The following is a 26,924-nucleotide window of genomic DNA, read 5'->3' as shown; positions in this document are numbered from 1 at the left end:
CGAAGCATGCCAGGGCTTGACCCTGGCTAGCCTTATAGGCCATTTTAAATACTTGTGTAACGTTTAATATTACAGTCATCATTTCTTCGTATAAAAATAATAGATGCTACGTCTCTTTTAAGATACCTTAAACAAATATCTCTTATATATGTCTTACAGGGTATTTTTATCCTTAGTGTATTTTTTATTTTATTTAAATTTCATTTGGTAATTACCTACCACACAAAATGTCGATTCGATTAATAAAAATCTAGTGTCTGATAGAATTAATAAAAATCGTCCCCGAATCAAAAATATCACCAACAAAAAAAACTACTTGAGAAGTTTTTCTCTTCAACGACAGAATTCAACTTTTTTAAACGAATACTATTTTTATCAAAAAACTAGATGTGATATTTTTTTTATCTTATTGGGTACATTTGTAAGATGAATTAATAAAAACAGAAATAAATATTCTTTTATTACATGCTATTTTTTATGAATTTCTCTTTATACATAAAGTATGTGGGTAACATTAAAACTTAAATGTTTTTTTTTTAAAGAATATAATAGTTAATACGCTTTTCTTTGTGAAAATACAGTCATCGTAATGTTATATAGAGAGAAGTATCCCACACTCTGACACAACGTTTTGTTTATATTATACTTGAGAGAAAAACAAATAGGTCACACATATGTTTCTTCTCCACTGACGTAGTTACAATATTTCATCTCCCACATCCCTCGGATAAGGTTCTTGCAACTGGAACCTCTCCCCGAAGGACTATTAATTCATCTCTTGTATAATAAACTCGACATTACTTATTCTATTTTTTCGTTTGGGGGTCACTAAACCCGACATAACTTGTTCTATTTTTTCATTGGGGGTCACTAAACCCGACATAACTTGTTTTATTTTTTCAATAAACTCACAAAACTACCTCAATATTCATTTGAGAGGTCACTTAGACATTTTTTAGTTTGATTATGCACTTAGTGCTAAACAGGAGATTGAGTAATACCAAAATCAGATCTATTCACGTATTTTTTTAATTAAATAGATTTTCTACCATATATAGAAAAAAAACATAAAAACTAGTTTGTTCAAAATCTTAAATCTCCTGAAATTATTAATCGATCACTTTGGAATTTCGCTTTTTACTAGTGACAGGTAAAACTTTTTTTTATTCATTTAATATTCCTATCATTCTGCCATTGTGGTCGAAAAAATTTTTGACCGCAATGTTAGCGCCATCTGTTGAACGTAACAGCAACACACCCAATTTTAATCATGGGACACAGCGTGCTTCTTGACAGCTGCTGTCACTTAGCATTTTCATTGGTTAGGATTAGGTTTCATTGCGAAATTAAACGTATTACAAATGTGCGATCTATATTTTCTCTCTTTTCTTGTCACAGCAACATGCAACTTATATGAATGCATAATTTTATTTACAAAATACCATCTTCGCGCGTAACGAAATCTGTGAAGTGGCAGTCGTTTCATTTGATTATGGTGTGAATATTCATTCAACTCACGTGTTTACATACAGCCCGATTTTCAAAAAAATATGTTATATCATCAACGCAATTAAAATATTTTTACAGATTAATAATAGTCAGAAATTTTGGATATCAATAATATGGTATAACCAAGATGGCGCCGATGCATCAGTGCCTTCTATATCAGATGATCATAAAAGTAGGTACTGCGTTTATTAATGGTTTAAACGTGGAATATTTTATGAAAATGACAACTCTATTGTTACGAAATTTCAGCATTTTAAGACAGTGACAACTTTTGTTTAGCATTAAAGTGGAGTCACTAAAGTCGTTTTTCACTATTCTATCATGCGGATTTTCCCTTAACCTACAAAATTTCTAAACGATAACAATAACCAAACCTCCCAGCAAACTGTTGATTAGCGATGAAATCCGATTAATCACAAAACGTGGGTAGAGCGGAATCTTATTACGAGATATAAACCATTATTTAACACTGTTTGAACTATGATATTTAAATTACTCTCTTTAATAGAACGAGCAAGCGGAAAACTTGATTAGCCTAAATCTTTTACACTGTAAATTCACTTTTAGGACCAGCCCAATTAAACATTTGGAGGTATATTTTTTAATTGGATTTGAAAGCATTTTTATTATGAAATGTTTCAAAAATACTGGAGTAAAAATTAAATAATAATTTTAGGGCAGAGTGAATCAATACAATACGATATAATGGAAGCTTGATTTCTCAACTTACAGAAATTGAAAAATGGTAAAAAACGCAATTTAATTGGCATGGTATAAAGATTCAATGAATAGTGAACGCAACGCAATTTATTGTCAAAGGTTTTAAGTTACTTTATACAAAAGCATTTTTTAATCATTTTTTTCTAGGAATACTGAAAAATGTAAAATGCTGTTGATGAGAACATCTGTGTTATTGAAACTAGTCACGTTTACATTATTAAACTCAGAAAATTGGTCTTAGAAAAGTGTTTTTTTTTTAATTATATAAAATTTTCCACAAAGTTAATCATAAATCGATAAAAATAGTAATTTTGTGTGCGAAGGAGTAACGATTGACAAAAACCTTAAAAAGCTTAATATTCGTTTATTTTTTTTTTCGAGATATTAAATGCATTAAAATTTGGTTTTGATAATTTTGAATCGACAAAATACTTTTAAACTTATATTTTTCTTGATTACATGCACTAATTATTGAAGTTAAAAATTACTACATTCAGGTCAGCCAGATAAACTTGTTTTTAAAAACTGGATAAAATAGTAGAGTCTATTGATTTTAAGGGAACTTGATCAGTTCTGCGCTTCAGGTATCAGTCTAGAGTAATATATACATATCTAAATATTGCAGTGAAAAAATATTTTATTTCAGCGATATAGCCAACCGTACTAACCACTACGGATAGTTTGAATTACGTAAATTCATTTCTATTTTGGTGAACTTCATGTATGTAATAGGTGTTGGTGCGTTCGTCTGATAATAATAGGTTCTCTAAGTGTCTACAGCAGACATTGATTAGTTTCTTGAATGTCTCGAGGGTTGTTCAGACAAATTAGTTGTACTCAATCAGGGTTGCCAAAAAAAGATTTATAAGTTTATTAAATTTTAATGTAAGCTTTATATTTCACTCGACTATTATCTGCTACCGTCTAAATACTACATATAATAAATTCTCAGTGGCCTGTATGTTACTCAAGCTTTTATCTGTATTACTATTCTCTTTTTCCTTCATGCAATTCCTCCTTCAATTTCTTTCCCATATAACAGTAACGTCAAGAACTATTTCACAGTCATCTTCATACCATAAAAAATAATCTACTCACGTATCCTATAATCTGGAATGCAATACTGATTACTTGTTTTCTAGTCATGAATGATTTCAAACCGAGTAGATATTATTTAGTACCATATGCACCATTTGGGAGCGGTTAGAGTTCAAAAGATGACCATCATTTTAATATAAATACTGTTGACTGTATTATTTATTCTAACACATAAAAAAAATATCTGGGAATCAAATAATTCAATAACCTCCCTACGGATAACAAAAAAATTTTAAATATTAAAATACTTATTTTAAAAAAATACATGAAAACTCTTAAAAATGATACAAAGAAAAAAATCTGGATTACATCCTTAATTATATAAAATTAATTAATATTGAGTTTATGTTCCTCTCCTAGCAAAAGAGCTTAGTCTCCTTTTTGAAGAGGTACAGCGTAACTAGAATTTTTTTTAATAACCTGAAAATATGTGTCCACCTCCTCAGTGTAGTGGTAAGTAAGTTTGGTTACTGTTCTGGAGATCCTGGGTTCTCTCAGTTCCCAATAGATTGATCTAGAGTCGTATGAATTTAAAATACGTATTTGTAATAATATGTGGATATTGTAATGAACCTAATATTTGAGTCTAAATTAAGTTTGCTTTTTAATTTGCTTTTAAATGTTTTTCACGAAAAATGATTTGATAAAATGGTAAATTATATTACGCCCGAGTCATGGCCCTAACATTAGAGGTGCTCCATTTAGTCAAATGTGGAGTAGTTCCCTTTAAATCGTCTAAATAATTATTTGCTGACCCAGTTATTAACCCCCAGCAAACAATTGAAAATCGGCTCCATTAAAGATGGGTAACCTCCCACAAGGGGTTCTGATTGATTGAAAACATTTAACAGACTAGATAATTTATATAAGTACTGTATATATATATATATATATATATATATATATATATATATATATACATATTTATATATATATATATATATATATATATATATATATATATATATTATATATATATATATATATATATATATATATATATATATATATATATATATATATATATATATATATATATATATATATATATATATATATATATATATATATATATATATATATATATATATATATATATATACATATATATATTTACATATATATATATATATATATATAAATATATATATATATATATATATATATATATATATATATATATATATATATATATATATATATATATATATATATATATATCTTTATAAAAATATATATATATTTATATATTATATATATATATATATATATATATATATATATATATATATATATATATATATATATATATATATATATATATATATATATATATATATATATATATATATATATATATATATATATATATATATATATATATATATATATATATATATATATATATATATATATATATATATATATATATATATATATATATATATATATATATATTTATATATATATATATATATTTATATATATATATATATGTATATATATATATATATATATATATATAAATATATATATATATATATATATATATATATATATATATATATATATATATATAAATATATATTTATATATATATATACATATTTATATATATATATATATATATAAATATATATATATATATATATATATATATATATATATATATATATATATATATATATATATATATATATATATATATATATATTTATATATATACATACTTATATATGTATATATATATATACATATATATATATATATATATATATATATATATATATATATATATATATATATATATATATATATATATATATATATATATATATAATACGAGTACAAAACTGCCGTTTAAAAACTATTTCATAGCTATGTATGAACAACAAATCAAAGTCGATAATATAAATTATGATGGATTCAAAATCATGTTCAGTATCATTTTAATGTTCCCTGTTTGTTAAAAAAAATCATATGACGCTTCAAAATATTTATGAATATATTTGATATACTAATAGGTACACAAGTAACTAAAACATATCGACGTATCGCTCACTCCAACAACGACATAAATCAAACTCCAACAACACTTTCAACAACGTCATAAATCTAAAATCGACAATCATTAGTTGTGCATGTTTTAGGAATGCCCAGATAATGTACTGTATCCCAGCAAAAGCGGCATATTTTTAAGTTAATATTAACCCGCTACAGGGCAAAAAGTGTTGTTTTTTGCATTTTGAAGAAAAGGTATTATTGAATTATTTTTTTATATATACTAAATATTTTTCAAATGGAGAAAAATCTTCAGGTTTTACCTAAAAAGATCTGTAGCACAAGTGGCCTAGTATTTATTTTTAATACATTTATTATATTTTTAAACTTTAAAAACGATCTCCTGAAAAATAAAGTTTTTTTATATATATAACGTTGTTGAAAGGAGTGAGTGATATATTTACACTCAAACGATTATTATAAGCTCGATTTTATCCTTCGCTGTAAAATTATTACTTCCGTAACCTGAAAAAAATATTCTTTTTAGAAGCTTTCAAAAGCCCCATTGTTTACGCAATTAAGATATTACAATATAAACAAAACTATGAAAAATAAGAATTCACCCGTCTTTTGCAAACATTTTCCATTTAAGAGATGATAATGAGAAAAACAAAACGGGAATACGTAATGAGCAAAGCGTAGATGAAACGGTGAAAAGAGATCATTCCGTAGAGCGTTCATTTTAAATGCTAAAACTTTGGCCTTTGTAGTGCCGAGTCTTCAAAAAGGTTAGCTGCAATTGCAATTTACTAAGTGCAATGGGATTTGAATATCTCCCGCGACCCTATTTTGCAACTCGTTAGTATAAATCCTCCCTTACAAACGTTCTAATGACGAGTCTGAAATCCGACACTTCCTTTCAAACTCGACGATATTTTCTAGAAAATACTTCACAAGGGCGTTATACATCATTTGCCCTTACAAAAGAACTTCCTTCGAAGGTTTCCGGTGCCAGAAGGGATGTAACGATAAACGAAGTATCGAATGGAGGAGAGAATGTTTATCCATCTGAAAACGTTATCTAGCTCCTGCTTTCTATTGATCATTTCCACGTCTCATATAAACGATTCCAAATTTACTGAAAAAAGTCACTTTCACGCTTCGGGGGATAATATATTTTTACCCTTTTTAGTATTTTTAAGTCTAAAAAATATACGTTTGTTTTACGCAAATATGATTTACGAAAGGTCAACAATTTCAAAGTCACCCCCTCAATGTCACGACAAAATGTTTCCCCGAAACGAGGGTAGATTGGTAGTTATTTTTTTCTTTGAAGTCCTTAAGCAAATATTTCTTCTCGGCACATTGTATTTATCGAGAGAGGTAGCTAATAAAACTTGGAAGTCTTTGCACGGCAAATACAGGAGGCAAGTAAAGTACAAAATTACTTGTACTTTGTAACTTCATATATAAAGACCATTTACAAATGAATATTTCAACAAAATGTACTCATATTTTTATTACCGTTATTATTTTATGATACTATGTCAAATGTTCAAATCTTCGTCTACAAATCTGGGTTTGTTCACTTGTGAGTTAGATATTGAAATCAAACAAAACAAAGATGAAGAAGAATATGGAAGCTTGGGTGTTAACCGGTATTTACAACCGTTCAAAAGCTGGTTTAAGTGAGCAATTTATGCATGTGTAACATTCATTAATCTACCTATGATTGACAACCACACTATGGGCGTTTGTCCACTACACGGGATTTTACCGTCCGGCAGTCCGGTTTTGAAAAATGAAAACGAATACGACTTTAGCGTGATAGAATTTACGCGCAACGTGTTCACGCACCGATCAAGAGCACCGATCCGAAGAAATATGAACAAAAGTACAAGCCAACTCAAGCCAATTATCGTTTTAAAACGCTAACTGACGTGCCGGACGGTAAAATTTCGTGTAATTCCGGGTAGTGGACAAGCGCCCTATTAACAGCCTATGACGGTTGGAGGCTTTGTAAATGCGAATACTTTTTTATTCTTCTTCATCTTTGATGAGATGTCAAAAGTAATGTAAAAGTAAAACCCTTATTCGCATCCAATGGTGCATAGGGCACTGCGTCATATAAACGCAGTGTTATCTTGATCGTATACACACGAAGGAAAGGTGATCAAGTACCAACCAGTCCAGGGTAATATTTGATATTGAATAAATATTACAGTGAAAAAATCAGTCTATATTTATTTAACGCCCCTTGGGAATCGAACCCAGGACCTCCAGAACGGTAGCCGAGCATGCTGACCATTACACTATGGAGGTGGACAAAAGTAATGTAACTTATATATATTATTTTGAGAAATAAAAATACTTTGTGTTTTGATCCACTCACATTTGTGATGTTAATGTGAGTGGATCAAAACACAAAGTCTTTTTATTTCTTAAAATAATAAATCAATATGATCCACAAAGTTAATGCTTTCAATATTCAAAACATAACTTATATATAATATTTTCGATGAGTAATTTCCTTTTCTCACTTTATCATTGATACGTAGCGCATTTGATAAGTACATCGTAGTTTTGAGTATTGGAGTGTCGCGCGTCGAGCGTCGGTGAGTGTCGGAACAGCAGTTTGCACATTTCGCGAGTGCTCGAGCGGCGATGGTCTTCCTGGCGGGGCGGTAGTGCACGCAGGGCGCCATGAGCGGGCTGGGGCCGGCCGGGTGCTGGGTGGCGCACCGCCGCCTGGAGAGTTGGGCGCGCGCCGCCCGGGAGAGGTCCTGCTCGGCCTCCTCGGGCCCCACCACCAGCTCCACGGACAGCCTGGGAGAGGTAAGGGTCTAGCGCATGGGTGGCCAAACCTTTTCAGCAGCCGGGCCAGATTTTAGAAATGAAATCTCCTACCAGGCCGTAAAACAAAATTTATTTTATAATTCAAAGCAAACCTTTCCATTACTCATCTCCTATATACATATATATATATATATATATATATATATATATATATATATATATATATATATATATATATATATATATATATATATATATATATATATATATATATATATATATATATATATATATATATATATATATATATATATATATATATATATATATATATATATATATATATATATATATATATATATATATATATATATATATATATATATATATATATATATATATATATATATATATATATATATATATATATATATATATATATATATATATATATATATATATATATATATATATATATATATATATATATATATATATATATATATATATATATATAATATACATATATATATATATATATATATATATATATATATATATATATATATATAATATATATATATATATATATATATATATATTATATATATATATATATATACATAAATATATATATATATATATATATATATATATATATATATATATATATATATATATATATATATATATATATATATATATATATATATATATATATATATATATATATATATATATATATAAAAATATATATATATATATATTATATATATATATATATATATATATATATATATATATATATATATATATATATATATATATATATATATATATATATATATATATATATGTGTGTGTGTGTGTATATAGGAGATGAGTAATGGAGAGGTTTTGTAACCCCACTTTATTACAGACAGCATGTAAAAGGTAAGCATAGACACTACACTGGTCTACGACAAAGGTTACAGAGTCCGGGAGAGGTAAGGAACTTGTATATATAACTAAAATGTACTTCTTCTTTGTAGGTATCACAGCACAGACAAAGTATTTTATTTAAGGGAATATGAAAGTCGTGGTCTTACTAGAAGTCGCCTAATATCACAAACTTATGTACGAATAGTTTATTCCTCCAAAAACCCCTAAGTGGATGTAACGTCGCTATCGGGTGAAATTGAAATTTCAAAGCAAAATTCGAAAACCGGCTTTTAAAATGACATATTTTTTAGGTCAAATGCTATTCAAAATAGAATTTGTAAGACTACTTGATGACAAAATAATAATTCATATTTACAAAACATGTATTTCAAAACACGATAGACGTGACATTTGTGAAAAGGGTAATTTATTAATGGTCTCTTAGCTCCGTCCATATTCAGTTATATTTAAACTCTTTTTACGTATTTATCACTCACTGACCCCACGATTTCTTCTGTTTAGTGTCAAATAGATGATGATTATTTCATTATGTAGAATTTCACTGATTTTATAAATTTTCTTACCTTTTTTCTTCATATTATTGTCTATTGATATTTAAAAAAGGTTAAAAGTTACGTTTTTACGACATTTCAAAGGTTTTTAGATGATTCCCTGCCTGTAACTCATACGCAAATTATTATATTATACATCTACACGTTTCAAAAATCAAGCGGTATGCATGTTCCATTTTGGACAGAATGGCGAACGCTTTAAAACTGGCTGCAAAAAATCGGGGCTAATTGTTTTACAAATTCCTTATAGGATACCTTATTTTTACTTCACCTATCTGTGGAAAGACCCGTGTCACTGTCTCGGGAATCTCAGAAAAGCGTATTTTAAGGAATACTCTTCGCGCTCAATTTATCATCATTACCGTTTTTGTCTGGTCGTCCGTGTCATTACACACGTTACATAATACGTTATTATTACGTTACATTAGAGTAACGTGTTCCGAGGCACATGCTAGAGATGGGAAAACTTTGCACTTCTGCGCGAAGACGATTAGGGAATTAACAACATAATACTTGCGGCGCGAAGTTGAAGGAGAAATACGAGTAGGCACTTCTCATCCCTAGTGATGGGCGACTTCGTACTTTATTATGGACAGCGGTTCCTAAATTTTTACTGCCTTAGAACCGTTTCGATTTGTGGATTGTATTTCGTACTACCTGCTGCTTTGAATAATGCGACAAGAATAAGAATGAAAGATAAACTAATCACCAATAATACTAAATACGAAAACACTTGATGAACTACAAGATCGAGACTGCAGAAACAAATTTCGCAGGAAATTTAAGTACATATTATTGTCTCGGTAATGCTTGCAAATAGATTGATGAATTAATTGCCCGTCATCGGACCCTACGGAAATATTAGATATTCGAATGGTTAGATATCTTAAAAAAAGTAAATCATGTTGTATACTAATAGAACCGTTTTAACGCAACAAATTGTATGGAAACAGAAGCGTTGCTATGCACTTTTCTACTCTTTTGTCTAAATTACCAGCTTTTGCTTACTCTATTCAACCTCACACCCCTTATAAAAAAATATACAAATTTTAGTCGACATCGAAATACGACTTGTTATAAATCAATTACCGACAAAATAAACATAAAAATAATAAATAAATAAAATTTATGCAAATCTTCAAAAACTCATTTTTCAAAAATGCCTAACATTTAACGGATAAATAAATATTATTAAAAGAAATTATTAAAAGAATATAAAAATATTATATCATTACAGCGTATGACGGTATTCTATCGCATTTTAAGGGAAAGTCTAGGGTAAAATCATCATTCGGAGAAAAAGTATTTACTGGGTTTAAAAATAGTAACACTGTAGCAGTCACTATTAAGAGCGGCTGCAGACAAAGAAAAAAATGACACGATGATTGCCAACCCTCAGCGTGGGTGAAATAATAAAAAGATGAAGAAGACCGTTACTGGAAGATTTTCGTACATAAAATTTCGTTATTTATTTTTTAAAAAAAAAGACAATTTACCTCATCCGCGAAATGTTTCCGATATTTTTGTAAACCCGGCGGAATACAGATTGAGAGCCGCTGCAATAGGGCATACGTGAAGGAGCGTGGAATTCGCGTGAAAGGATATTAAATATTTCACGACCTTAGGTACTATATTTTTATTTTTTGTGCGTCCGCTATTGCGGTATTTCAAGGACAATGGCTTTGAAAGGACATTTCGAATTATGTACATACTTACATATCAACCCCTCCTTACGTATACCGTCGAAAGCCACAAAATTTAAACATGTTTTGTCCCACACATTTGTACTGAACAGACCAAATTTTACGTCCATGAAGGAATGTAATTAATTTAACTTTTTGCCAGTTAAAGCTAAATATATTATGAAATACACACAAAATACATTAGAAAAACCCCAACAATGCCTCTTTGTGGATTATGATAATAAACCTAAAAGGGGGATATAAATATTTTAAAATTACCCAAAAAACGATCTCAAAAACACGTTTTTCTTTGAACTTGTGCAAATCTACTGAATAAAATAATTTACAAAAAAAAGTATGTAATAATATTATATGCATGTCCCATGGTAAGTCTTTAGGAGTCGGAGTTTATAGCTTAGTTCCCACTCTGACACAATTTGATTATATATTATACACCTAAAAATAAACAGGAATCAAATTTAGAACACTTTGAGCGTCTAAATACTTGTTCACAAATCTGAATTATCTCCGCTAAGGAGTTATTTTATATAAAAAATAAATTGGCATGTCAAAAAATGTACAGGAATCAAATTGTATACTTGAAAACAATATTGAATCTAAATATTTGTGTATGATATCTGAAAACACATATTTCTCTTTTATTACTAATTGTTTTAATATTAATTGTATTAAACACTATTTTCAAGCCTTCAGGCGAGCTCGATAAGACGGATGGTAAAAATCTAGTAATTTTTTTAAAAATCTAATCATTCACAAAGTTGATATAATCATCTTAAATTTAGTAACAAAATTTCTACTTTATAAGAAAATTATGTTACGTTATCTATGGTCGAGCACGAAAGAACCACCCTTGTATGGTTTGATTCCATGTTCAGCATGAAGCTGGCGTCTTTACCAAATGATTGCTAAAAGCAGAACACACACTGGCAAGGAGCGACCTGTATTTACCCGACTCGACTGCTCAAATTTGTTAGTTTGTTTTCATTATCAAGTTTACGCAGGGACTGGGTTTTCTCTTTGTACAAACTACATAACCGCAAATGGGCACTTAATATTTCTTATGCCTTCTTTGTTTGTTCACAGTGTTATTATGATTTATTTCAGCGCTCGGTTGTTTTCTTAGTTCTTCTTCCCAATATACGCAAACAATGCTCTGTTTCAGAGTAATGCAGCGTTTTCTTCATCTTAAATCAGACTCAGAGATCAGACTCGAGCTCCAGATTGATGAATATTAGAGTGGAATATGTGTGACGGGATGCAAGTAAAGGAGCGTAAGATGAAGGTCATTACAGCTCTCTATGAAAGGAGAAGGAGAGAAGTTAGTTCTAGAATTTATCATTGACTATTATGGAATAAATAGGGTTTTTATCAAGTTGAGAAGTGGGAATAATTCAGATACTAACGCAAATAATTCAGATACTAACAAATCATGGACAAAATGGTGTATATATACAGCATATGAATAGGTCAAAGTAGCTAATGACAGTTCGTCTGCCATGTATCTGGCCTCCTAAAAAATTATCTTATTCTTAACACTTATACGCACCCAATAGTATAATATATACGGGAGTGCATCGTATTGACGCAGTGTTATCTCGATCGTACAAACATAAAGGAAGAATGATCAATTTGGCGCTTCAAATACCAGTCAAGGATAGTATTAAATAAATATTCGAATGGGAAATCATTAATATTTAATTTTATTCCACCTGGAAATAGAACCCGTAACCTCCAGCACGTTAGCAAAACGCTCTAACATGAAAATATCATTTTTAATTAATGTTTTACTTAGTAAATTTACTAAGTAAAACATTAATTACAAATGGATAGATTTTACCACAAAGTGACTGCCGAATCAATGAATGAAATGAAAATATCATCCCAATATTTTTTATCGTTTCCGTAAAGACATTATTAAAAATCTATATATCATTTCCAGTATAACCATGATTACAACTAAAAAAATTCGCCTGGCTACTCAGCATAAAATAAATATAATACGTAGAGAAAATAAATAAAATAAATAAATGCATAATGGTATGAGGCAGGTATATTTTTTTGTGTTTTTGTACTTTGTGTGACGGGATATAAAAGTATCTAAATTGAAAAAAAAAGTATATACATAAACATTTTTAAAAAGCTAGCCTCAACAATAATTTGTCCTGCAAATAAATACGAGTATTTATTTACATTTTCAAAGTAGATATTTAATGTCAATTGTTTCATAACCTACACAAAAATCGCCAAATACAACAGAATACAAATAAAAATAACGTATTAATACAAAACACAAATATTCGAAAAATTTGCCCCAACAATAATTTATCCTGTATATAAAATACCTAACATTCTCAGAGTAGATACTTAACATCAAATGTTTCATCGCACCAAAATCTTTATTTGAATAGCCGAATACAATGGAATTCAATCGAAAATAATACAGAAGGGGATGTTTCCAGCATCCTTATTTCCATCAGTGTGGTTGTTTAATAAAATGGAGTCCGACAAAGTCCGCACTGGGAATATTCTGTACACATTGCTACTCTTATATAATATTCATTCAGTTAAATTCAAGTCAAGTTAAATTGTAGAGGAATGTTTTAGGAAATTGTTTTAGTTTTTAAATGAGTTCCGTTCCCTCGGGATTCTAAATAAAGTCCCTTTTCCCGCAGGAATACGTTGGACAACTGAAAGTTTGATTAGAGAAAATGGTTTGTAATTAAATAGTTTACTCAAAAATGATTGTTCAGGACAGACATCCTACGTATCTATACGTTTCAATTCCTAGAAATGGTTTATTATTTAACAGATATAACTGCAATACGGCAGATATCTTGTATCAGGGAAGAAACAATGCAATTTGCGGGAATTAAAAGCAGTTTTAATTGTTCAGTAATATTTATTTTCAATTTGTGTAAATGCATGTTGTATTTTGCTCGTAATAGTATAAATATAGGTATACCAAACAATAACATAACTGGTCTGCAATAAGTAATAATTGATTGATTATGATTTATGATATTACTCCACTATTTCAGGAAATGCACTGGTTACGCTTTCCCAAAAGGGTAGAAGTGTAAACGCTGCCAGGTTATATTCAACTTAATGTATTATATTATACATAAATAGATTTTATTACAATGTAGTTGTTTTTTTTAATCCAGTTTTGCTGAGACTTTTTCATTTATTTATTTCAAAACATATTACATTTCTCATGAGTTATTTCCATTTTTCATTTTGGGACATAGGATTAAGTAGAAGTGTAAACGCTGCCTGGTTATATTCAAGTTAATGCATTATATTATACAAAAATATATATAATTACAATAGAGTTGTTTTTTTTTTAGATCCAGTTTTGCTAAGATTTTTTCATTTATTTATTTCAAAACATATTACATTCCCGATGAGTAATTTCTGTTTCTCATTTTGGTACATAAGATTAAGGTTGACTAGACTCAAACACAAATAATAACGTTTAAAAAAAGATAAAAAATTAAACAAAACTAACAAAGGGCAAAATATAAAATAATTAACGGGTATAGTAAATAGGCATATAAAAAAAAACAAAGTTAAGAAGCACGTTTAAAGGAAACAAATGAGAAAATACAATTAATCATTAACACAAATATCTTTCCATAAAGTATTTTTTCAGTTCATTTATTTTGATAGCCTGATTGGGTAAAATCTAATAGAATTCTAAGTCATGCTGAATTCTATCACCGGTTCGTTCAGTGAATCCGAAATAACGCCGTTAATCTAATAAAGAGTAGTGCGTATCCAAATCGTATCGATTGTTTGTTTACAAAACCTTTCAGTAGGAATTGCCCGGAAATACAGCTTTCATGACGCTTTCAGTGGCCTTGTCCACACGCCACACATGTCTGTGGTCGGTAGTGGACGCACTGGTAATGGCACCATTAAGGAAATTTTCCGTTGAAGCCTTCAAGGTTGTATTCGACATTTTGGGCGGAAAAATAACCATGAAATACACGTTTGAAATTATATTTAGCGTGATTTAAATAGATATAAAAAATCGACCTATAAATAAAATATTTTTGCTAGACATGAAAACAGTCAGCAAATTTCGTTAGCTTTAAAAAAACTTATGTTTAAGTTATGAATTTTGTGCTTTATTTACTCATGGTATTAAAATTTGGTATAAACATTAAAATTTTCAAAGGTTCAAACAAACGTCTACCCACGTTACAATTCATAAACGAATTACACGCGACAAAAATTAAGCTTATTCATAGAAATTTACACACGAGTATATGCTAGTATTTTTGTATAAAATTTAGAGACTTATTTTTGATATTATCCAATTCCTTGAAAAACGACTTTTGTTAATAATAAAAATAATAATCTCGGATGATTTATATAGCGGCATTTTTGTAAAATACTACCTCAAGGGCGCTTATACAGATATGGATTATAATATGAAAATGATAATAAAAGATAAAAATATATTTATTCCAGTCATTTTATATATATAGTCAGTCTAATGAAAACAACCATAGAGCTGTAATTTTTCATGTGTTGTATGACCAATGGGTGCCTGTCAATGTTCAAAGGTTGTATTGAGAGAATAAAATCATAATTTTACTTTCTCAAATATAAATAGAAAAGCGAATTGATCACAGACAATCCATAGGAAGCTACAGATATAAATTATGAATGAAAATCATGTAATGTTCAACGCATGTGGCTGCGTTCGCGTTGAAGAGTTTAGCTGCAATTTTACTAGAAAGATAAGAAAACGGAGTTTTGACTCCAACCTTGATGTATAGAAGTCAAGCATGGAGTTGGCGAATGGAGGATGAAAGTAGACCGAATACAGGCAAAATGCCCTCTTTAAAACGAATGTGTTGCATAACAATGTATGATGGATGTTCGAATGGTGAAATAAGGAAATAATGGAAAAACTGAGATAACCATCATTACCGATAAAACTAAGAAAGCTATGTTGATATGGTTTGGGCATGTGAATCGGATGAGTAAAGAAAGAACAGTTAAACAAATTTACTAGGCGAATGTAGTTGGAAATAGGAGCAGAGGAATAGCGAAGAAAACATGGCATAATCAAGTATTTCAAATACTCGAAAGTGGTCAGGTCAGGAGTCGGAACGATCGGCGGGTATGTATCAGGATTTGCATAAATATGGAAGAGGAGAAGATTGTTTGCAAATACAGATTGGTGCGGCGTTTTATTCTCCCTGCCTATCCTTGCGGAGAAGTGGCATGATAAGTTAGTTTTAGTTTTTCTTATTTAAAAAAATTGAAACGTTGTTTTTCTGTTTTCTTGTTGTTGTTTATATTGTCCATACAAACAAAACAGCATTGTACAGCTGACTACCCTAAACAATAGTTACTTGGTTAGTATGCTTTAGATTTTTGCAGATGGGAAAATATTTTTATTTAAAATTATTACGATTGATTACGCCATTCCTCAGTCGTCTTTCAACTTTCAAATTAATTGAATTTGATTAAAAAGAGGAAATTCAATATTGGAGCTACGGAGTCGAAAGAACATTAAATTAGCAATCCTGTAAAACCCCAAATTAATTTTCCTCCTCAGTTGTCTTCAGTTGCGTCCTTGTCTCAAGTTACACAATCAGACTCTCCCGTTCTTATGTCATTTTAACAATTTCCCGGGGATATTTCGCGAAATCTCATAACAACGCCAATAAGGTAAAGAGAATAAATTTATTGAATTTTTCTTCCAGTTTTACTTTGAATTTGGCATATTTTTATGGTATAATATTTCATATTTTTACTTGTATAATTAATAGGCTAATACCGCGTATTTGGGGTAACGTTGCCTGATGATAATAACCTAATTCATGCATTCAAAGTCATATACATATATAATATATGGTGTATACATACATGTCCGCCTCCGTGGTACAATGGTTTGCGTGTTTAGCTACCGTGCTGGAAGTCCCGGGTTCGATTATCAGGGGGGAGGTAATGAAAATAAATATTAGTGATTTTACACAAAAATATTTATTTAATATTACCCTGGACTAGTCCCTGATACGCAGGATTGATCACCTTGCCTTCATGTAAGTAACGATCGAGATAACACTGCGTCAATACGATGCAGTGCCCTTTGCACCATTAATCAACAAATTAATCCTTTTTGTAGACAATCGGGGCTCAGCTTTCCTCGTTCTTAGTTTTTTTTAAATTATTTTAGCTACACCAGGAAACGCATGAAAACAAGATTTTTAACTTTGAGCTGTTACTTTAATTAACCCTTTTATAATGTTGTAATTATAAAATTTATTTATTCCGCTTCCGTAATGTAATGGTCAGCACGCTCGACTATCGTTCTGGAGGTCCCGGGTTCGATTCCCAGGGGGAGTCAAATAAATACAAGTGATTTTTTCACTCTAATATTTATTCAATATTACCCTGGACTGGTACCGGAAGCGAAGGACTGATCACCTTTCCTTCGTGTATTAACGATCAAGATAACACTGCGTTTATATAATGCAGTGCCCTATGCACCATTGGGGTGCGGAAAAGGGTTTGAATGAATGAAAAGAAATATTGTATCTGATATTATTAACATTTTTGTAATAAAATAAATATGTAAAAATAACTAACCACTAAGTAAATGCTTTAAATATTAATATTATTGTGAATAAATAAAAATCAGTTAACTTCATCTTTGTTGACTCTTAAGTGAGATTAAATCCGAAATGAATGACCAAAGATTTGGACGAACACAAAATATTGTGGATTTCATTTTTTTTATTGTGTTTATCATTTCTGGAATTGCAACAATTAGATTTGCTCCTTTCTCCCATCCAACCAACGAACGCTTAATTTAAAATTTTGTTTTTTTCAAATACATTTTTAATTTATTTGAATTGATGAAAGGGAAACATTTATGCTTTCTGTGATGTTGAATACAAAGGGGGCAAGAATGTTAAAAATGCTTGTTTTGTTGTAGGAATTCAATGTGCCCAAGGAATCTCAAACTGTGCAGCCGTGTGGGGAGCCCCGCCACCACGCGGCCCGGCTCGCGCGCACCCCCTCCATATCCTCGCAGAGCAGCCTTGAAAGCAGCGCTTCCAGAACTGTGAGTACCAATAATAGTATTATTTTTTGACATATCCAAAATGAAGAAGAATATGGAAGTCTGGGCATTTACGGGGCTGACGACCGTCACAGGCTGGTTTAAGTGATCACTTTACACACGTGTAACATTCACCAATTCTACCCATTATTGACAACCACATTACTCAAATTCTTGTAAGCTCTATATATATGAACCGATTTTGAAACATTGTTCTTGAATCACTAGAACTTCACTAGAGACATCTTTTGGTGAGATGTCAAAAAATAATATGAAAAATAACTCTTATAATTGAAGACAATCCAGATTTGTGAACAAGTATTTGGACGCACTCAAAATGTTGCTAATAATAGTAAATTAAATTAAAAAAACTGAGAGCTGAAGCTCAAGGTTAAGTACATTACATAGAAGATTGTTTGCAAAAACAGATTTGTGCGGCGTCCTATTATTTCTGTCTACCTCTGCGGGAAGCGGCGTGATGGTTACTTAGTTTTAATTTTTTATTGTATTGGCAATACTAACAAGACAAAATTGTTTTGCCAACTACCCTAAACAATATATTTTTGTAGAAAGTAACATTCCCTTAAAATAATCTTAGAGATATCAAAAAATAATATTTACAGACGAATGTATTTTATTATTTATGAAATGGAAATTAAAATCCCCCAAGGGTCCGGAAAGTGTACCGTTGTTATTCTTACGTAACAATTCTTTTGAGCGGTACATTTTGTAAACAAGCAAATAACGAGAAATAACAAAATCAAAACATGTGAAATAATAAAATCCCAATAATAAGAAAAATTGTAAACATGATACCCTCAGACTGAGGTTTTCTTTATGTCAATTTTCTCATCATTCGATCGCATGAACAGAAAATTTGAAAACCAAATTATCGAACAATAAACAATATCTGTAAAACATAGATAAAGAAAAATATGGAAGTCTGAGCATTTACAGGTCTTACGTCTTACGGCTTAAGTGATTACTTTATATATTGTGTAATATTCACCATCCTACTCATGATTGACAAACACACTGCTTAATTTTAAATACTAAATATGACTCTTGAAATTTAAGTAATGTGGTTGACAATCATGGGTAGAATGGTGAATGTCACATAGTGCGTAAAATGATTACTTAAATTAGCCATTGAAGAACTAACTAACCATTAGGCTGCTTCTCCAAAGGGGTAGGCAATGAGAATAGAACGCTTACTAATCTGTCTTTGAATTAATCTTCACCTCTTTCACATTCATGCATCTCCTCATACATACATACCGACTCCTAAGCTGACCACTTTCAAGTATTTGAAATACTTGATCATAGCAAGTTTTCCTTGTTTTCTCCTCTCCTATTACCAACCACATTCGCCTCATAAATTTGTTATTTTAATAATTTTATTTTACACTTAAAACATATTTTTTCATTAAAAATATGGAATACATTAATAACTAGCGTTTATTTAAAATAAATATTTTCATGAATGTTTTTCGAATATGGTTTGTGGCGCCTTTTATACTACTTTGGTTTTGACCTCTTTTATTGGTACTTTTCTCCAACCGGTTTTGACAAAGACCTTGTCATCATCAAGGTTAAATATGTAGGTCCATGTTTAACCCTGATGATGACAAGTTTCTTGTCGAAACCGGTTGGAGAAAAGTGCCAATAAAAAGTGGTTACAAACAAAGAAGTTTTTATTTGGTTTATCTAAAATTACTTTGGCGCAATGCGACTCTAATCTTAAAACTATCTAAAAACTTTCAATTAACAAAGTTAAATTAATCTTTGATTAATACAAATTGAGAAGAATCCTAACTTTACTCCTTGAAATATTAATCAAAGCTCATTTATAAAAATACACGATTAAATATGTACATTTATAACTCCAGGGAGTTCACCGACCCCTAAATTACACAGAAAGTTTCAAATTCTGAAATGGATATTTAATAATACGTACAGTATATATTTTTGAAGGTGAAACTCCAATATGAGGGTCAAAAAAAGCATTTTCATTTATTTTATGTATGTATATACTTTTGCCTAGTGGTAGGCGCGTTTGTCTACCGTGTTGGAGGTCTGGCTCCGTTTCGCAGGGGAGGAATTCAAATGTGTCTGTTTTTTCATTTAAATATTAATTTGTGGTATGGATAAGTGGAGCGAACGGATAATGAGAGAATGACTATGAAAGTATATTTGGCGAATGTGAGCGGGAGAACAGAACGAGGATGGCCGTAAAAGACTTGACACGATCTGATTAATCAGAATCTAAAATCTGGTGGTGTCAATCATCTGCGTAATTGGTGGGCATGTATGACTAGATGTATGTTTGGATTTGAAGGAAGCGAGGAGTGTATGTCAGAACAGAAGAGTGTGGCGTTCTATCCTCTCTGACTACCTCGGTGGTAAAAATCGATCGAAAATCCAATTTTGAGGCTAGAAGTTTGAAAAAAAATAGTGTAATGAAAGAATTTAAAAAAAAACTGTATTTAGGCATCGATACCATAAGTGAGTTAAAGTTTTAACTAGGTAGCGTAGATAATTTCAATTCTTTGGTAAAAATGAAAATAGTTTTTTTTTACGTCAAAACAGACTGTTGAAAATGCCAATGTCGTTATAAATTAAAGTCCTGCATACACATATTTATAACGACTTTTTTTAAGTATTTTTTAGTAGTAGTGGAGTTTCCCCTTTAATTTCCCGAAAGAAAAATGCCCAACGCGAACTAATTAGAAACACTCCGATGAATATAGTCGTTCAATTAACTTCAAAGTTGAAAGCTTTGAATGCCCGAAATCTCTTAAGTGGTTTGAAATTATAATGAAATTGAAGATAAATATTTATTCTAAAATATTGCTGAAATATACTTTAATGAGAAGCCTAAATGGATTTCGTTTAAACGGAATATACTGAAATCTCATTCTGTACGAAAAAATAACCCTTTGAATATAAATTTGGTTTTATAAAAAAAAATAATATCCTTTGCTTATTCTATTTAACTATTAGAATCTTTGAATCTGTAAATCAAAACTTATTTAAGCATTGCTGAAGCTCGTGAACATCCTTTCTCCTTATTTTCAAAACATTCTGTACAGTTGTCCTCCACTCTCCTAGCAATATAGATGTCCTCCGCCATCCCCGTTACTTAAACCACTGATGAACCTATGGCATCCTTACAAAATTAACGACCAAAATCTGATGCGAGCGTCGAATGTTAGGGATCTGGGCGTTAGGTTTGTGAGCACCCTGACATTTCACGGTAACATAGAGGCAGTCATTGAAAATGCTAGGATTTGTTCTGCGTACTGCCAGGGTTTTCCAAAATACCCGCGTGCTGAGAACTCTTTATAACTCCTTGTTGCGAAGTAGACTCGAGAGTGGCTCGATGATTTGGGGCCACACGAGCTTAATTACTCTCTTATGGTAGAGAAAGTCCAAAATAAGTTTCTGAGGTATCTCTACATGAGAGTGTACGGCTATTATCCTTGGCTCTACCCGACCGAGTTTCTCCAGGGTATGCTTGGCTACAATAGTTTAGAGACTAGAAGGAATGTGTATTTGATTACGCATTTTTATCGATTATTGCGCGGTATGATCAATAATCCTGAAATTATGCGGAACATTGGTCTGTATGTTCCCGATAGTTACCTAAGACAGCGTCGACATAGATTGTTTCACATTTCTATACACAGGACCAACCTGCCGATGGTTATGTTTGTAGGAAGAGCTATCGCTATGTTGAACAATATCTCATTGGATATTTATCTGTTCCATGCGTCTGAAGGAGTTTTCCGAAGCGGGATTCTTCTACACCTTTAGCAATAGTTCTTGCATATATTTTATTTTAATGTATACGATTTAATTTTTTTATAGTTTGTAATGTATATATTAATTGAAATAAATAAATTGAATTGAATTGAATTGAATCCTTGATTTGGTCAGTACTATAGGTCCTTGATTTGGTCCTTTAATACTTACAGGAGTATATATAGATAAACATTGATTTGGTCCTATCATCCTTGATTTGGTCAGTACTATAGGCAGGAAAAAATGAGGGATCTTTCAATTCTTCTACTACCTTCCATCCTTTAATATGAACATTAACTTTTCAAAACCGTTATCGTTTATTCTGACGATGTGTCCAAAAAACTGAAGGACTGAAATTCTCTCATCCATAAGGAGTATAAAGATATGTCATCTTGTGAAGATATGTCATCAAAACAAGTGTTTTACGAATCAATTTGTCGAGGTACCTTATATACCATTAATGCGTGAGCAAAGATAAAGAAGAAAGAAATTATGTGTGCTAAAAAAATATCATTCATCTTATTTGTTAATTGTTTTAATTTTTTATGAAAGTTTTCACACGACTTAGGTTGAAGTCCTTTTAAAATAAAATTGAAAAATTAAGGCTGAATTTTAAAGCTTTCATTAAAACTCATTAATTATTAACTTTCATTATAACAATTAATTATATTGCCAGTCAACATAGTTGGTAGGAAATTTTGAAGGCGAGAAATTCAATGTCTTTCTTTCAGTTTTGTAAACTTAATGACAGAAACTCAGTTGATCTTAATTAAATAATCTCAAGGAGGCTTACTTTTCGGGGACCGTGAGGAAGTTGTAATAAAAATCCCACCGAAAGAAAGGAAAAAAAACTTTTGCAATTTAGGCACGGAAAAGTTTTTTTCCTAAGATCAACTCATTAAAAGTTTCAAGTAATAACATGTTTTCAGTTTGGTCTCATAATTATAATGATGTAAACATCATGTTTTTATTCACATATCGCTCACTCCTTTAAAAAGGTCATAAATAAAAAAACTTGATTTTTCAGGAGATCGTTTTTAAAGTTTGAAAATATAACACAATGTATTAAAAATAAATAACAAGCCACTTCTTGAACTTTTTAATGTCCAACATATCTTTTTAGGTAAAACCTGAAGATTTTTTCTCCATTTGAAAAATATTTAGTATATTTTAAAAAATAATTAAACAATACCTTTTCTTCAAAATACAAAAACGATATTTTGTGCCCTGTAGCGGGTAAATATTAAGTTAAAAATATGCCTCTTTTGCTAGGATAAAGTACATTTTCTGGGCATTCTGAAAACATGCACAACTGAAAATTGACGATTTTTTATTTATGACGTTCTTGAAAGGAGTGAGGGATGAGTGTTTAATTCAAGAATGGTTGTTTCCAGCACCGCGGCTCGTCCCCCCAGATCCGCGCGTTCGGGCCGGACGGGCGCAGCGTGCTGGAGGGCGCCGGCAGCGCGCCGACCGCCGGCGCCGCGCGCTCGCCGTCCCCGCTGCGCGCCGCCTCGCTGGACGCGCGCCAGCTGGCCGAGCCGGCGCCCGCCAGCCCGCGCGCGCCGCGCTGCCTCTCCCCGCTGCTCATCCCGCCGAGGTACCTACCGCCGACACCATCCATGTGGTTAAGTCGTAGATCAGTGCGTTTCCTTAACCGCGTGACTAAATAATCGCTGGCGTCATTCAGTGACAAATTAACCTTAGCCGGCGATTCGCCGGCTTTGTGTTGCAATGGGTTAAGATCATCATTCTCAAATACCTAGCCTTAGGATAATAATAATTATAATTTATGATAATTTATATAACGTCATTTTCATAAAATACTACCTCAATTACAATTACACAGACGTGAATTATAATATGAAAATGATAGATAAAAAATGGAAAGCTACATATTAATTGCCTTATCCTATTGAATCGTTAATTTGAATTTTTAATACATGCTAAGAGTGGAATATATTCTAAACTAACTAAACATCAAAGTCACAATAGACCTAATATGGTCGCAGTGACATAAGGGATGCAAGATCCCTTGACCCCAAAAAAAATAACAAAACATCATGCTGCTTCTCCTCAAGGGTAGAAAGAGTTTTTTTTTTCTTTTATTATTATTATTTTTTAAATAATTCCTTTTTTATACAATGTAATACAATTTCTTTACATTTCTACTTGATACAATCTTAACGTTAATTAGAATTTTTTTATATTGGCTTTGCTTTATATCCGCAATGATTAAAATATTTACTTTATGTACTTAAATATACGAATGTACTTTAACATTTTTCCATATTCGTAGAAAATAAGAGATTATGTATTATTTGTTAAAACTTTAGCGCACGTGCAATTCTGCAATAATTGCAATGTTCGTCATACTGACGTGGATAACAAAAGCGCATGTTTTACGACTTGACCACCCGGGATCGCAGACCAACTCATTCATTTTTACTTGCTCCCATTCTCCATTCATTGATAGCTGTTCAATACACAGTTTGTTATGTATTACTTTATGGATAAAGAAAGCAGGGTATAGAGCTTCATATCATAATATTAATTGATAATTTATTATTATTGCATTATAGAATAGACAGAAGCAACTCTCTAGTGGACAGTAATAGCCCCCTGCCCCCCGCGAGCCCCCTCGGAACCCTGCAGCCCGACCTTTACACCAAGAGAGAGGGGCCCCTGTTCTTGGGGGCTCCGGACGGAGTTCTGCAGGGCCCTTCCCTAGGACGTCTGCACATGAGACTCAAGTACGATTTCGACCGGTCCGACTTCTCTGTCCACTTGATTGAAGGTAATATACTCTTTTGTGTCTTTGACTCCCCATTTTCGAGTGTAGTTTTGAAGGAGAAGACCTCAACCACATATTCTTTGCTTGCCCAATAAAAAACCGAAAGCCTACATTTTTCAAGACTTTGGCCCCGCTCATTCCCCTCCCTACAAATATCCAACTCATCCTAGTGAGCAGGAACCCAATTATATACAACCTTTTACTTAATTTTTTTTTAATTGAACAGAATCAATTTATAGTCAAATAATAGGTTTAACGTGATTTATAACTAAATAATATTATTTAACTTGACATTGGTGAAAGCATTAAATTCTATACACAATGCCATTCTATATAAAAAAATATATTTATACTCTATTAGGAACATTGACTGTTTTTAACCCTCGGTCTACCACAAACAAAAACAATGAATGACTACCATTGGAATAAAATCCAATAGACTCTTATGTTAAGTATGGTTCTTTCTTTACTTGTAATTCTCATGTGGAGGGGAAGAGAGGGAGAGGAATATCCCCCACACAATGTACCGATCAAGTTAAGACAGCAGCAGGCACCTCGGTGGTTGGGGCGCTACGTGCAGCGCAGTCAAGGGTTAACTAGAGTAGAGTCATTGCTTCAAGAAATTACAACCCACAGTAATGGGGAATAAGAGGAAAAAAGAAAAAGAAGCCTCGTGTACGTTATATATTGTTGTCTCAATAAAATATACATATTATGGTATATTTAGTTTCAATTAACCCCACATTAGCTTTGAAACAGGTCCGTTGGACCCGTTTGGTAGACAGAGTGTTAAATGAATTAAATTTAAAAGACAATACCATATAAAGCTGGAAAGCAAAAGGAAAGACATCTATAATAAATAATTAATTTAGAATATGTATGTTATTTATACAGCTCGTGACCATTGACCAGCGATATGCAAACTGAGGCCTAACTACTCTGATACAGCCAATTGAAAAAATCTGAATATCTTTGTACATTATAATTCTCCTGTTGTATCGGATAAATGTGACCTTAGAAATGAAAAGATTCCCAAGTCTTGACCATATTATTTTTCTGCATCAAATGTACTCAATTTTGTATGATTATTATCCAAAATATGTAGACTTTTTATTCATGTGAATTGGTCAATTCTTCTCTTAAAATAATTTCATCACTTATGTTTCAATTTTTTTTAAATTACAAATAACTATTTCTATTTTACATCTTTTCTTTAAAATTTTTGGTTTTAATTTTTAGTCTTTATTTTACATTCTTTTCATTTTCCGGTTTCAAATTATCACAATTAGCCTTATACCATGGTGTATATTGTATTATATTATATACACACAAACAGGCTATAAATATGTGTGATTTTGTGTTTATGTTTGAAATAAATAATGAATTAATGTACCATGAAATAATGAGAAGTGAAATGGAAATAAAAATTAATAAATAAATAAAAAATGAAAAATAACATGTGCATTATTCTTTTCAATTCAGCTCATGATCTGGCAGGAAGTGACCAGGGTGGATTCAACGATCCTTATGTGAGGGTGTCGCTTCTGCCTGAAGTGGACAACCGCTCGCGACAAACCCCGGTTCACAGAAATGACCCCAACCCTTTCTTCGACCAGCACTTCAAGTTTCCAGTCTCTCACGATGAGCTCTCGGATAAAACTCTCCTTCTTCAAGTGTACGACTATGATAGGTGAGCATTGTTTCCAACATTACCTAACCTAACTATATTCCTTAACTAACTGAAATCTCATAAATTGATTCAGAAGTTGCTTTTTGGTAATATTCATGCTTGGTTAATAGCACTAATTCTTAAAAATCTATTGTGACATTTTTATTGTTCCCTGGAGCCATCTATGGTTGGATAGAGAAAGCTTTTATTTGGACTCTTAGTTGGATGTATGCAAAATCCTAACCAGATTATT

General features: G+C 31.1%; 1 protein-coding gene across 2 annotated transcripts in view; it reads left to right on the top strand.

Moving 5' to 3' along the window:
* LOC148309927 (synaptotagmin-5-like) overlaps positions 1 to 26,924 on the top strand; it is a 72,869-nt gene that overhangs the window by 42,158 nt on the left and 3,787 nt on the right. Inside the window, exons 1-5 of one of the 2 annotated variants that reach the window (XM_088259298.1) lie at positions 7,887 to 8,163; positions 18,279 to 18,407; positions 23,603 to 23,808; positions 24,791 to 25,005; positions 26,485 to 26,692. In XM_088259298.1, coding sequence (XP_088115424.1) covers positions 8,032 to 8,163; positions 18,279 to 18,407; positions 23,603 to 23,808; positions 24,791 to 25,005; positions 26,485 to 26,692 — 890 coding nt within the window. In that variant the 5' untranslated portion in view covers positions 7,887 to 8,031. Of the gene's footprint in view, positions 1 to 7,886; positions 8,164 to 18,278; positions 18,408 to 23,602; positions 23,809 to 24,790; positions 25,006 to 26,484; positions 26,693 to 26,924 lie in introns of those variants that run through there. The other variant, XM_088259297.1, reaches the window with a different exon arrangement.

The sequence above is a fragment of the Brachycentrus maculatus genome, unplaced genomic scaffold (genome assembly GCF_059751285.1).
Source record: "Brachycentrus maculatus isolate JH-2025_06_01 unplaced genomic scaffold, ASM5975128v1 h1tg000115l, whole genome shotgun sequence".
NCBI classification, from domain to species: Eukaryota; Metazoa; Arthropoda; class Insecta; order Trichoptera; family Brachycentridae; genus Brachycentrus; species Brachycentrus maculatus.
The sequence above is the reverse complement of the archived record's forward strand: the minus strand, read 5'-3'. Positions and strand labels throughout refer to the sequence as shown.